The 11,240-nt window shown below is 39.8% G+C and overlaps 1 protein-coding gene across 1 annotated transcript in view; it reads left to right on the forward strand.

Annotated features, from left to right (window-relative positions):
• The first annotated feature begins 645 nt into the window (after positions 1-645).
• LOC149302814 (receptor-type tyrosine-protein phosphatase zeta-like) overlaps positions 646-11,240 on the forward strand; it is a 113,909-nt gene continuing 103,314 nt past the window's right edge. Inside the window, exon 1 of the mRNA XM_089481997.1 lies at positions 646-664. Within this exon, the coding sequence (XP_089338123.1) occupies positions 646-664 (19 nt within the window). The remainder of the gene's footprint in view (positions 665-11,240) is intronic.

Below are 11,240 nucleotides of genomic sequence, written 5' to 3' on the forward strand. Positions count from 1 at the left end.
CATGCAAAGTTTATTTTTATTTTATAAGGGAGCAAAATGTTCCCTTACATACTACACTATTTTTTCTTAATTTTAGACTTTGGATTGAGGGGAAATGAATTATTTTTAATTTACATTACAAGATAGAGAGGTAAGAATAGTTAGCGCACCTATTTGTACCAATTTAAAAATGGTGTCTCTTATGATGTCATGGTGATATCACTGGAATCTGTTTAATTATTTAAAATTTTGTTTCACTTTGACTTTTTTATATATATTTTACTATTTTTAAAATATTTTAATTTAGTACCGTATATTTCCTTGATTATAAGGTTGTTTTTTTTTTAGAGCAAATGGTCTGAAAAATACACCTCGTCTTATATTCAAAGTCATCTTATAATCAGACCTCAAACAGAGGTCTGACTATAAGACTAAGATCCAGATCCCCGGCAGCGCTGCAGGGGACCTGGCTCCTCCTCTCTAGTAACCTCCGCTGCTGCCGGCTCTTCCTCTGGGGGCTTCTATGACGGAGCGCCGGCGTGAAGATGACCTTCTGGTGCTCCATCATAGAAGCCCCGGTGGAACATCGAAAGGTCATGTCACGCCGGTGCTCCGTTGCGCAGATGTCTACCGGCTGCCCCCACTAGACACCAGGGAGTCTGAAGTATGAGGAACAAGTACATTGGTAAGTCGGGGGGGGGCAGAGTGGCATATGGGGGATATAAGGCATTGCTGTAGGCAGCTAATAGCTAAGGTGTGGGGAAAGGGACAAATGCATATGTGGAGATTCTGCGTTTGGAGAGGGAGCCCATGAAAATGTATCCTCTCGTCTAATCTATTCATTGAGGTGCACATTGTTGGGAAATTTGCCTTACCCAATGTGGTTCTTGAGCTTTATGGCCTAGTTTCTGGGGAATGCTCACTGGGCTAAATGATTGTAAAGATCCAAGATAATTTGAAGCCAACCAATTAAGACTGCTAGCCAGTAACTATTATTTTGTCACAATTTTTTTTTTTGAGGCTTTCTGGAATGCTGCTGTTTTAAGTATTCAACTAAATGAAACACTGTTTGTTTTAAGTCAAATATCCTCTATTTCTCAAGTAAAGCCACTGTGAAGTAAATGCATGATTTGTACAATGGCCAATGCAAAGATCAAGAGCTTAGTGTTAACTTTAGATTGATTTCTTTAAAGCCATGCCTAAATGGAAAAAGTCACAGCATGTCCTATTATATTAACTAATATTTACATTATCACAGTGAATGCCTGTTACTTTTTCTAGAGTTACTGCTACTGTGAATTGTGTCCATTAAAGTAAGCAAATAAACAAATGGAGTTTTAGGCACATTAATGCAATTATTTGCATAACGTCTTAACTTCAATTAACGAGTCACATTTCCATATTAATGGACAGGATGCAATATGTGGGAAAAACCTAGATGTTCCTGCTACCTCTTCCTTAACTTAGTTTTGCGATCTTCCTTCTGTAGCCATCTGGTCTGGATACCTATGTGCTTTAGAGTTTGCAAGAATTGCCCGTCATCTTTCTAGAATTCTGGCAGAATTACAAGGAATATAAATGACATCATACATGATGTTGTCTGGGAAAAAACATCCTCTGTAGCTTTTGACATTTTCCCTGTAATTGACTCCTCATGTTTCACCGGCCTCTTAAATACATAAATGTACCCTTAACATCTTATTAACCTAAATTAAGTTCTAGCTGTTTCTGAGTACTTTCTGTTTACAAATAGGAAGTATGGTTTTTTTGCATTGGTTATAACTCATTTTATTGTGTAATAGCTGAATTAAACAAGTAAAACAACGATCTCTTTTCAAATGAATATCACTACAGCTTCATTTTCTACAACACCTATATACTTTGGAATGAAAGGAATATAAAACTTTTCTGGATCAGATTTGGATATTTTACACATTTCAGCATACTAACGTTCTTTCACAGCAAGGTACATAGATAATAGGTAGAACTGGAGCCTGACTCTGAACTAAAGACATAGGTGAGATTATTATTATTATTATTTATTGTTTTACATAGCACCATCAAATTCCGTAGCGCTGTACAATGGGTTATATAAAGCTCTATTAGAGTATGAGCCAATAATATTTTTTTATTTACATTTTCCATTCAAATGATACAGAAATATTGGCTGTGTATTTGTATAAGTTAGCAGTATGTATATACATATATGCAACTGTATATGTAAATCCGTGTTGGTTCACAAGAAAATACTTTTTTCAGTTAAGTGGATTACTACATTACATTTTATTGATAGAATAACCACAGATTTGTTAACGCTGTTACAAAAATTATTCAAATCACTAAAAACATTACAATTTATAAAATGGACAATAACATTAAAACCCGTACATTTACATACTGGCTTATTTGGCAGGTTACAGGAGATAGGACTAGGTTGAACTCACAACATTCTAGGACTAGAAGACTTACAGATACACTCCAGCCTTCATATGTACTTTAATATATATGATAGCTGAGAGTCATCTTTCAATTATAGTACTGACCATTTTGCAAATGCATGGGGGGGGGGTTCTATAGAATTCTCCATAAACACCCCCCCTGCACCTTGCATAAAGTGAGTTCAGCTGCTAACCAGAACAAATGCGCCTTGAACTAATTAATGCTGGCAAGAAAGCCAAGTGTCAAGTCATGTAAATTCTGTAACGGTGTGTCAGTAGCAACTCTCTGCTACATTATCTATGAAACATAGCACAAGATGATCGCTATACTCCTAAAACGGCACTCACGTCGCAAAAGAACAACAATGCATTGTGCTACAAATATTGTTACACTCCACAGGTGTTCAGATAATCCCTTTGGAGGTGGAGGCATTCATCATATAGCACAAGGGACTTCTCTATATAATGTGGACCCTTATAAAAGGAGGTTTTGTGAAATAGAACCGACATACATTGACATTTTATCCTCCGAAAGTAGAAGGCATTCTTCTTATGCTGAGGCTTTAGCTGCTGGAGAATGTAGACTACACATGATGGTCAGTGGTGTTTTGCACTTGCTCCATGAATAAATGAAGTATTCCATCAGTCTTACAGATAGTGTTTTAATAGTAAAAGGTAACAAAGTCCACATTGTGTGGATATGGGAAGCATTATTGACATAAATAAGCTGATCTACCTGTTGTATTGAAGTGGGAGTTTTGCACCTGTTTGCAAATTTCACCCTCTGTGTGTTTAGATTCATGTAAATATCATGCCTGGAAACACTCAGAGTTTGATCTGAGCCTCAGGTTATTTACCAGACTGTCAGACTTTCATGCTAAATGAGTAGTTTCTTATGGTCACCATTTATTATTGTACAAGAAAACATGTACAGGAAGAGGAGCGCAGCATAGAGCTTTCTCTTTAACCTACTTAATCAGTTTACATTGTAATGCCACACAGACTTGTTTTTTGTTTGGTATTTTTGGTCGCGTATATTGTGGGCAATGTTTTTTCACTTTTTGTTGGATAAAGTCTTTAGCTGACTGTGTTCTTTAATACCCAGTCTTTGAAATATTTAAAAAAAAAAAAAAAAAAAGAAAATATCAAAATAATATGGATTATTTACTTTTTAAATATCTGATTCCATCTGAAGATGGTATGAGTAGCTTTTTTCAATTGTATGAGTAGCTATTTTGAGGCTAAAACTTTGTCCAGATTGAGGCCAGTTCCAGGGTGTCTAGTGCAATAGGTATGCTCCAGCACCGCCTGCTGCATGCAGTTGCACTGGTCAGTTATAGAACTTTAATAAGTCATTATCCCTCTGAGCTCCCCCTCCAGATTAAAGAAGCTTTTTCTTAAAAACTAGAAACATCTACTGTTCAGCTTTTTATCATATATGTTCACACTTAGCATAGGTTACTGGACCCCAGATGCTGAGACTGGAACAGTGGAGGGGCAGGAGACTTTGGTGTCTGTCCAACAAGACAGGGCCAATCACATGAATAAGCTGGCCAGAACAAAGTGGACAGTAGACAGAACAACGGTCTAACGTAGGTAGAGACTAGGTCGCAAAAAGGCTGGGTCAGGCGAGTTAGCCAAAACTGTAAATAAGATCACAAGAGGTCAACTGGGTCAGCACGAGATGCAAACAGGAAGGAACCAAGACAAATCAGCAGATAGAACTCATGGTCACAGGAACAGGTCAAGTCAGGAACTGTCAGGGTGTGTAAGGTTGGAGCACAGCGCAGAGAGACACCAGGCAAACAGCAGATGCAAAGTCAGTATAAGGAATATCAGAAATGGTTCATTCCACTGACCAGTAAAAAGTAGGCATAAACAGTACCGTACAGCAATCTGTGGTCTGGGGGTAAGAGAATATCAGCAAAGTCCGTAAACAAGCCATGGTCAAAGTCCAGTGAATCCAAAAACGAGTATCAGCAAAACGGGTATGTGAAATACAGGAAGGGACTAGAACAATCAAGTAATAATACATAGGTGCTGTGGGTTTAAATAGTCTGCCAAAATAAAGCTACCGCCACCAGTTCTAGAGATCCCCCCCTCACCTATATGCTCTAGTGAGCGGTGACCTGTCTGTCACCGCTTGCCCTGCCCCTGGTCTGTCCTCCGGCCCCCCGCCATCACTCCACGTGTGGCGTCCGTCCTACGCGGCGCTCGCCGTACTGGAGGCCGGGGATGCGGCCTAACACGCGTGTAATGGGGCCGCGTGTTACAACAGTCCTCCTGCCGGACGGAGACCCCCGCGGTCGAGGAGAGCCTAAGGTAGGACCCTGACAGGAGCCAAGATGCTCTTAAAGAATAAACTGGATAAACTCACCAAGTGACACCAACAGAGGGTGAAAGGGTTGTGTAGGCCAGAAGCTTAAATAGAGAAATCTGTCTGGAAACAGGGCCAATCTGAGATCAAGAGGTCTCAAGTGATGGTGAGAGTGTGTGCGGCAACCACATGACTGCGCTATGTGAGGAAGGCCTGGAATCTACTATGTATCTAATGTCTGACAGTTCATTCTAGTGGGTTTAATTCTTCAATAAACAGCCTTGTATTCAATTAGAAAACTTTGTGCTAGGGAATATCTCCCTCTATTGAAAGTATGGCTAACTGCAGCTTCTATTATTTGGGTTGACAACTTGTACAATACATTGCTCCACTCTAATATAATTTGGTGAACATGCAGGTAAATATTTATTTTTTGTAATCCAATTATTTTACTATTTAAGAAAAGAAAATTAACACTCCATTGTCATATAAGGTTGTATAAAATATATATATATATATAAATATATAAATGTAATTAATAGAAGTAGCTGATACATTTCAAATCACTAATAAAAAGTCTGATTTTTAGTTTGTATTAGTCTTGTTTCTATTGAGTCAAATTTGTGTTATTTGTTTAATATTTCAGCTTCGTTTTCTGATATGCATTTTTGCAGATGTTAAATGCAGCAGGTGAATAATTTTTATTTACAGACTTATGTACCCTAAATGTCCATATAGAAATATTTTCCCTTAGCTTTTTAATTATGAAACGTTAAGGATCTTGAACCTTTATTGTTATTTTATTGCTTGGCTTTCCTCTAATGGGTTAACTGTGATGCTGGTGTAAGTCATGGTTTACTCACAACCATATCTAGGGTTTACGGTGAATGGTCCAAAATATCCTCTTATTGTCCAGTTGTGTGGACAAAAATGCCTTGTTGATGTCAGAGGTCAGAGGAGAATGGGCAGAAAGGCAACAGTAACTCAAATAACCACTCGTTATAACCAAGGTATGCAGAATACCATCTCTGACTGCACAACACTTCGAACCTTGAAGCAGATAAGCTACAGCAGGAGAAGACCACACCGGGTGCCACTCTTGTCAGCTAAGAACAGGAAACTGAGGCTACAATCTGCACAGTCTCCCAAAATTGGACAATGGAAGACTGGAAGAATGTTCCTGGTCTGATGAGTCTCGATTCCTGCTGCAACATTCAGATGGCAGGGTCAGACTTTGGTGTAAACAACATGAAAGCATGGATCCATCCTGCCTTGTATCAACGGTTCAGGCTGGTGGTGTAATGGTGTGGGGGACATTTTCTTGGCATACTTTCGGCCCCTTAGTACCAATTGAGCATCATTTAAACGCGACATCCTACCTGAGTATTGTTGCTGACCATGTCCATCCCTTTATGATCACCGTGCACCCATCTTCTGATGGCTACTTCCAACAGGATAATGCACCATGTCACAAATCTCACATCATCTCAGACTGGTTTCTTGAACATGACTTGAGTTCACTGTACTCCAATGGCCTCCACAGTCACCAGACCTCAATCCAATAGAGCACCTTTGGGATGTGGTGGAACGGGAGATTCACATCATAGATATTTCTTCTTTGTTTCTTCATCAATTAAGCAGGCAAAAGGTCTGGAGTGATTCAAAGTGTCTCATTCACATTTGGAAGCTGTTGCTGTGAACTAAGTAAGGAGAAGGCTTGGAACGGCTCATGATCCATAGCATATCACATCATCTGTAAAACACCGTGGAGACAGTGTGATGGCATGGGCATGCATGGCTTCCAACGGCACTGGGTCACTAGCAGCCCGATGGATTCTGAAGAGTATAGGGATATATTGTTTGCTCAGATTCAGCCTAAATCACGTTACACATGGACAATGACCCAAAACATACTGCAAAAGCAACTCAGTGTATGAAAAAATTCCTAAACATTTCATACAATATTTTTGTTCAACCCCTTGAATTGCATCTCGGCTGTTTTATCCCTGTGGTGATGTACAGAGCCAAAATTATGAAAATTATGTCAGTGACCAAATATTTCCAGACCTGTAAATGAAAGCACTAACTAAAATATACAGTTTAATACCAAAATGAGGGGGACAATATAACAGAAAAAAATCAAATGCATCATTGTATGTTGTAGAATAACGTAAAAGTTCACAGGGTCTACCAGTACATGGTTATTGTTCATCATTATTTTGTCCCCTATTGTTAGTTGGTGATTGCTTAAGACAGTCTTTTTAAGGGTAGGGTGAATAATGTAAGGACAGGAATTTCTTTCCATATGCCATATTTTGCAACAGCTTCCTTTATTTTTAAACTAGATATCTGTACGATAATAACATTGTTAGAACTATAGATACTTTTATTAATGAATGAAGTTATTCTAAAAACACTGAAGCCTACAGTAACCATTAAGTCTTATATGAATAACAGTCATATAATTTAACACATGAGTGATATAATAGCTCATCATGGAGACATCACATTAGTTATGCAATATTTATTTGAACTTGGCATATAAATAGGCCATGTATGAAAGTATACATGCTTAAGGCATTTTTAGTTATAACTTGCATACTACATGGTGATCTGATTATATTAACTGTTTGTACAATATTTTGTACAATATTGTATAATCAAAGTATTATATGTATATTCTTGTCTATAAGCCTTTAAGGCAAAATTAACAGGATAGCACACCCTGCAACATGGCCATATGTGTTATGTTGTCACTTGTCTGTGTACGGTATTTTTATACTACAAACATAACAGATTAGGGGTATGTTGCTGACTATGTAACTTGCAATAGTGTAGTTACTGCCTGAAAGCTGGTTATAGCAAATGATAAGCTTAGCACATCCATTAATCCACAGCTACAGTATATAATGAATTGGTACATTCACAGGCAAACATTCCACATGTTAACCTCCTTCCTTTTCTTTACTGCCTGGCAGTGGGTAGTAGCACAACAGAAGATGATATGAGGCCCAGCAGCATTTGTGTGTCCATAAACACCAATCATTCTTTTATGTACTTTATGTAACATTATTGCTTTAAGATTAGCTGACCTTCATATACATGTAAAAGGACTCACCCAGTGAAAAAAAATTGAATATTACAGATCTGTTTTCCTATGGCAATCAATATGCATTTAATAAATTAATGGTTATTTTATAAAACACCTACTCTTTTTTACTTTCCCTGTGCTTCCCTGTCAGTAGATAAAAATAAATTTCCCAAATGTGTCTTGCTTTATTTTTTTGCAACCACATGTATAGAGTAACTAATATGACACTCACATGCATGTGTTAGCCAGAACATGCATATACAGAGCTTAGGCATGATCACAGAGGTTTATTCTAAATGCCTGGATGTGAACATGGAAACAGTTTGGTCATTTTTACATCCTACCATGTAAGAAGATGATAGTGTTGGGATTACAACTGGAACTCATAGGTGGAGGGTGGACCAACCCTTGCAAACCTTACTAATCTGCAATGACATACGAGTAAAAAAGAGGCAGACAAAGAAGAAGGCACAAGAAATTCCATAGGGCAACACAGAGACAAGGTCCACTTGGGTGTTCTTGCCCCAAGGCTAAAAGGTGCCAGTCCTCCCATGCATATGACCTGCCCAGTTCTCCAACCTCTTATTTGAACACTATGGTTCTCCTGTACTAGCCTTCTGCTTCAGTCTGCCAGCCATGTAGCTGTTCGAGTCTTATTGTCTACAAAACTGGCTCCAGCCAATATTACTAGGTACAAATTTGCTTGAAGAGACACACTAGGTGTTAACCAAACCAATACATAACCCAAAAATATGTGTCCTAATACAATTTCACTTTTAAAAATAAATATTTAAAATAACCCTGTGCTTCCCAAATGAATATAAAACAATAAAGAATTCTCCAGAAAAAGAAGCACACAACTATCTTCACAGTAACAGTAAAACAGAACCAAAATAAGTAAAGGGTTAACTGGTAACCATATGTGAACTGCTATATATCATCTGCTGACTCCCACACACACACTCAGTAACCATCTGCCATCTGAGTTGGCAAACCAATGATGCTAGTAGGTCGCTGGAGGCAATTCGGCATTTAACAAAACTTTCCCTAACAAGCGAAAATGATTCTTTACTGTCCCTCCAGCTAACCCAGACTACAGACACTAGTCTAAAACTCACATCATAGTCTAAATCACCCACCTTGCACAGTCTGCCCAGGGCCCATTGCAAACCTAAAGACAGGGCCTCTCTGTGCCATTCAGCCACATGCTCATTCTACCACCTGTCATCCTGCCCCATGCTCCTCTTACTGCTCAGAAAGGGACCACTAGGCCTAATTTTTCAGAAAAGGGCCACCTGAGCCCCAAAACCCACTAGGGTCTACTTCTTGGTAGTAGGTTGCAAGTCCCAATGAGGGTGCCCATAACACATCAGGAAGGCCGGGCCATTCTGCTTGCCCAGGCCCATACACAGTTTTTGGTTGTACCCTCCTAATGGAAGCCATGAGCCTGTCTTCCACACTAATGCTGTTCTACTATCATGTAACAATAAGAAATGTAAATTTTACTTCATTGCTTAGATAAATACCACACCTAATTTTAAGTTGAATTAGAAAACATTGTTCTTCTTTGCCGTTGTTGTCGTGCATTAATATAAATTCTATTCTGTTCTATTTCTATTGGAAACATTTAAAGATTTCAGACCAAAAGAAGTTTTTTAAATGCACCCTATCCTCACAACTACAGCACAAGACCGCATTATCCCTGAAAAGCACACTTTTTATATTCTTCTTTCCAAATAATTAGAGAACAACAGTTAGCGGTTTCCATGGAGTTTGAATGCAATTAAATCCTCTCTGTGCCTCATTAACCAATCACACTGAAAGACTGGTATATATGCTGCATATAAGAATAAAGTAAACAAATGCATGTAACTTCAGGCAACCTTTTTGCAAAGGATCATTTTACTGTCAACTTCACACATTATCATCCTTAAATAACAACCTTTCTTTTAACTAATAAAAGTGCATTTGAGAACCCTGCACGCAAACACATTTGCTGATGAATGGCTGGTGTTTGTCACTAACTTGTTTCTTTTAAATGATTTTTTTCTTTAACCCCTTCAATCCCCTATAGACGTACCGGGACGTCTAGCCCTTCGTGCAGCGTCAGGAACACATCCCTGCCGCTGCACTGGAGAACAGTACCCCCCCTGGCAACAGAAGCCAGTGTCGCTGGCTTTCTGCTGCCCGATCTCCTGTAACAACTTGGTGTGTCATTAGACTTGGGGGACTGAACCACATCCGGGTCAGTGACATTACTGCCGGATGTGCGACATTGGGGGAGAGAGAGAGAGAGTTCGTCTTGCAGAGCTGCAGTGCTTAGTGCAAAACCACATCATATATTGGGGATAGTGTAGTGTTTTAGAAATTGGCCAGGTAGGTGTCGTGTACAATGGCGCAACATGTCTTCAGCGCTGAGTAGGCTCATGACTGCCTCACTCAGTCTGATGACGATGCCACTCTGACCGCGTCAGACGCCGAGGCCACTCTGACCGCGTCAGACGCCGAGGCCACTCTGACTGCATCAGATATTGATCCAATATCTGAGGAATCCTGCTGTGCGTCAGATAATGACGAGTCAGAGGAAGACGATGATGGCCAGGGTCCATCTGCTAAAGCCAGGCGTGGAGAGCCTGACTCTAAATATAATTGGGTGCCCCCAAATATGATAGACCCAGTAATCCCTGCTTTTACTGGGACTCCTGGCATCAGATGTGACATTGATGCTAGCGAGCCAAAGTCATTTTTCCATTTAATGTTTGCCCCCGAGTTTTTTGAGCTGCTAGCAGCTCAAACAAACCTCTATGCAGCCCAGTGTCAGGCAGCTGACCAAGGAGACAGAAGCCAGACCTGGTACCCCACTGACTCCCATGAAATTAGAAGATTTTGGGCCCTGACCCTTATGATGGGCATTGTGAAAAAGCCCACGATACGCTCCTATTGGAGCACAGATCCCATAATATCCACCCCTGCTTTTTCCCAAATAATGCCCCGGAACAGGTACTTTGGGCTCCTAAGATTTTTACATTTTACTGACAATTCCCAATGCCCCCCTAGAGAGCACCCCCAATTTGACCGTTTATATAAATTGAGGCCCATTATTAATTATTTTTCACGTAAATTCCCTGAAATTTATACCCCCGATAAAAATGTGGCTGTAGACGAGTCCCTGGTCCTATTCAAGGGTAGACTGAACTTCAAACAGTATATCCCGTCCGAGCGAGCGAGGTACGGTGTAAAGTTATATAAACTTTGCGAGAGTGGGACGGGATATACTGTTTCCTTCAGAATCTACGAAGGGAAGGACAGTCACCTTGATCCCCCTGGCTGCCCACAATCTGTGGGTACTAGTGGGAAGATAGTGTGGGACCTGCTGTCCCCCTATTTGAATAAGGGCTACCACCTCTGGGTGGAT

Source organism: Sceloporus occidentalis, unplaced genomic scaffold (genome assembly GCF_023333645.1).
Source record: "Sceloporus occidentalis isolate IW3139 unplaced genomic scaffold, rSceOcc1.0.p SCAF_17, whole genome shotgun sequence".
NCBI lineage: Eukaryota > Metazoa > Chordata > Lepidosauria > Squamata > Phrynosomatidae > Sceloporus > Sceloporus occidentalis.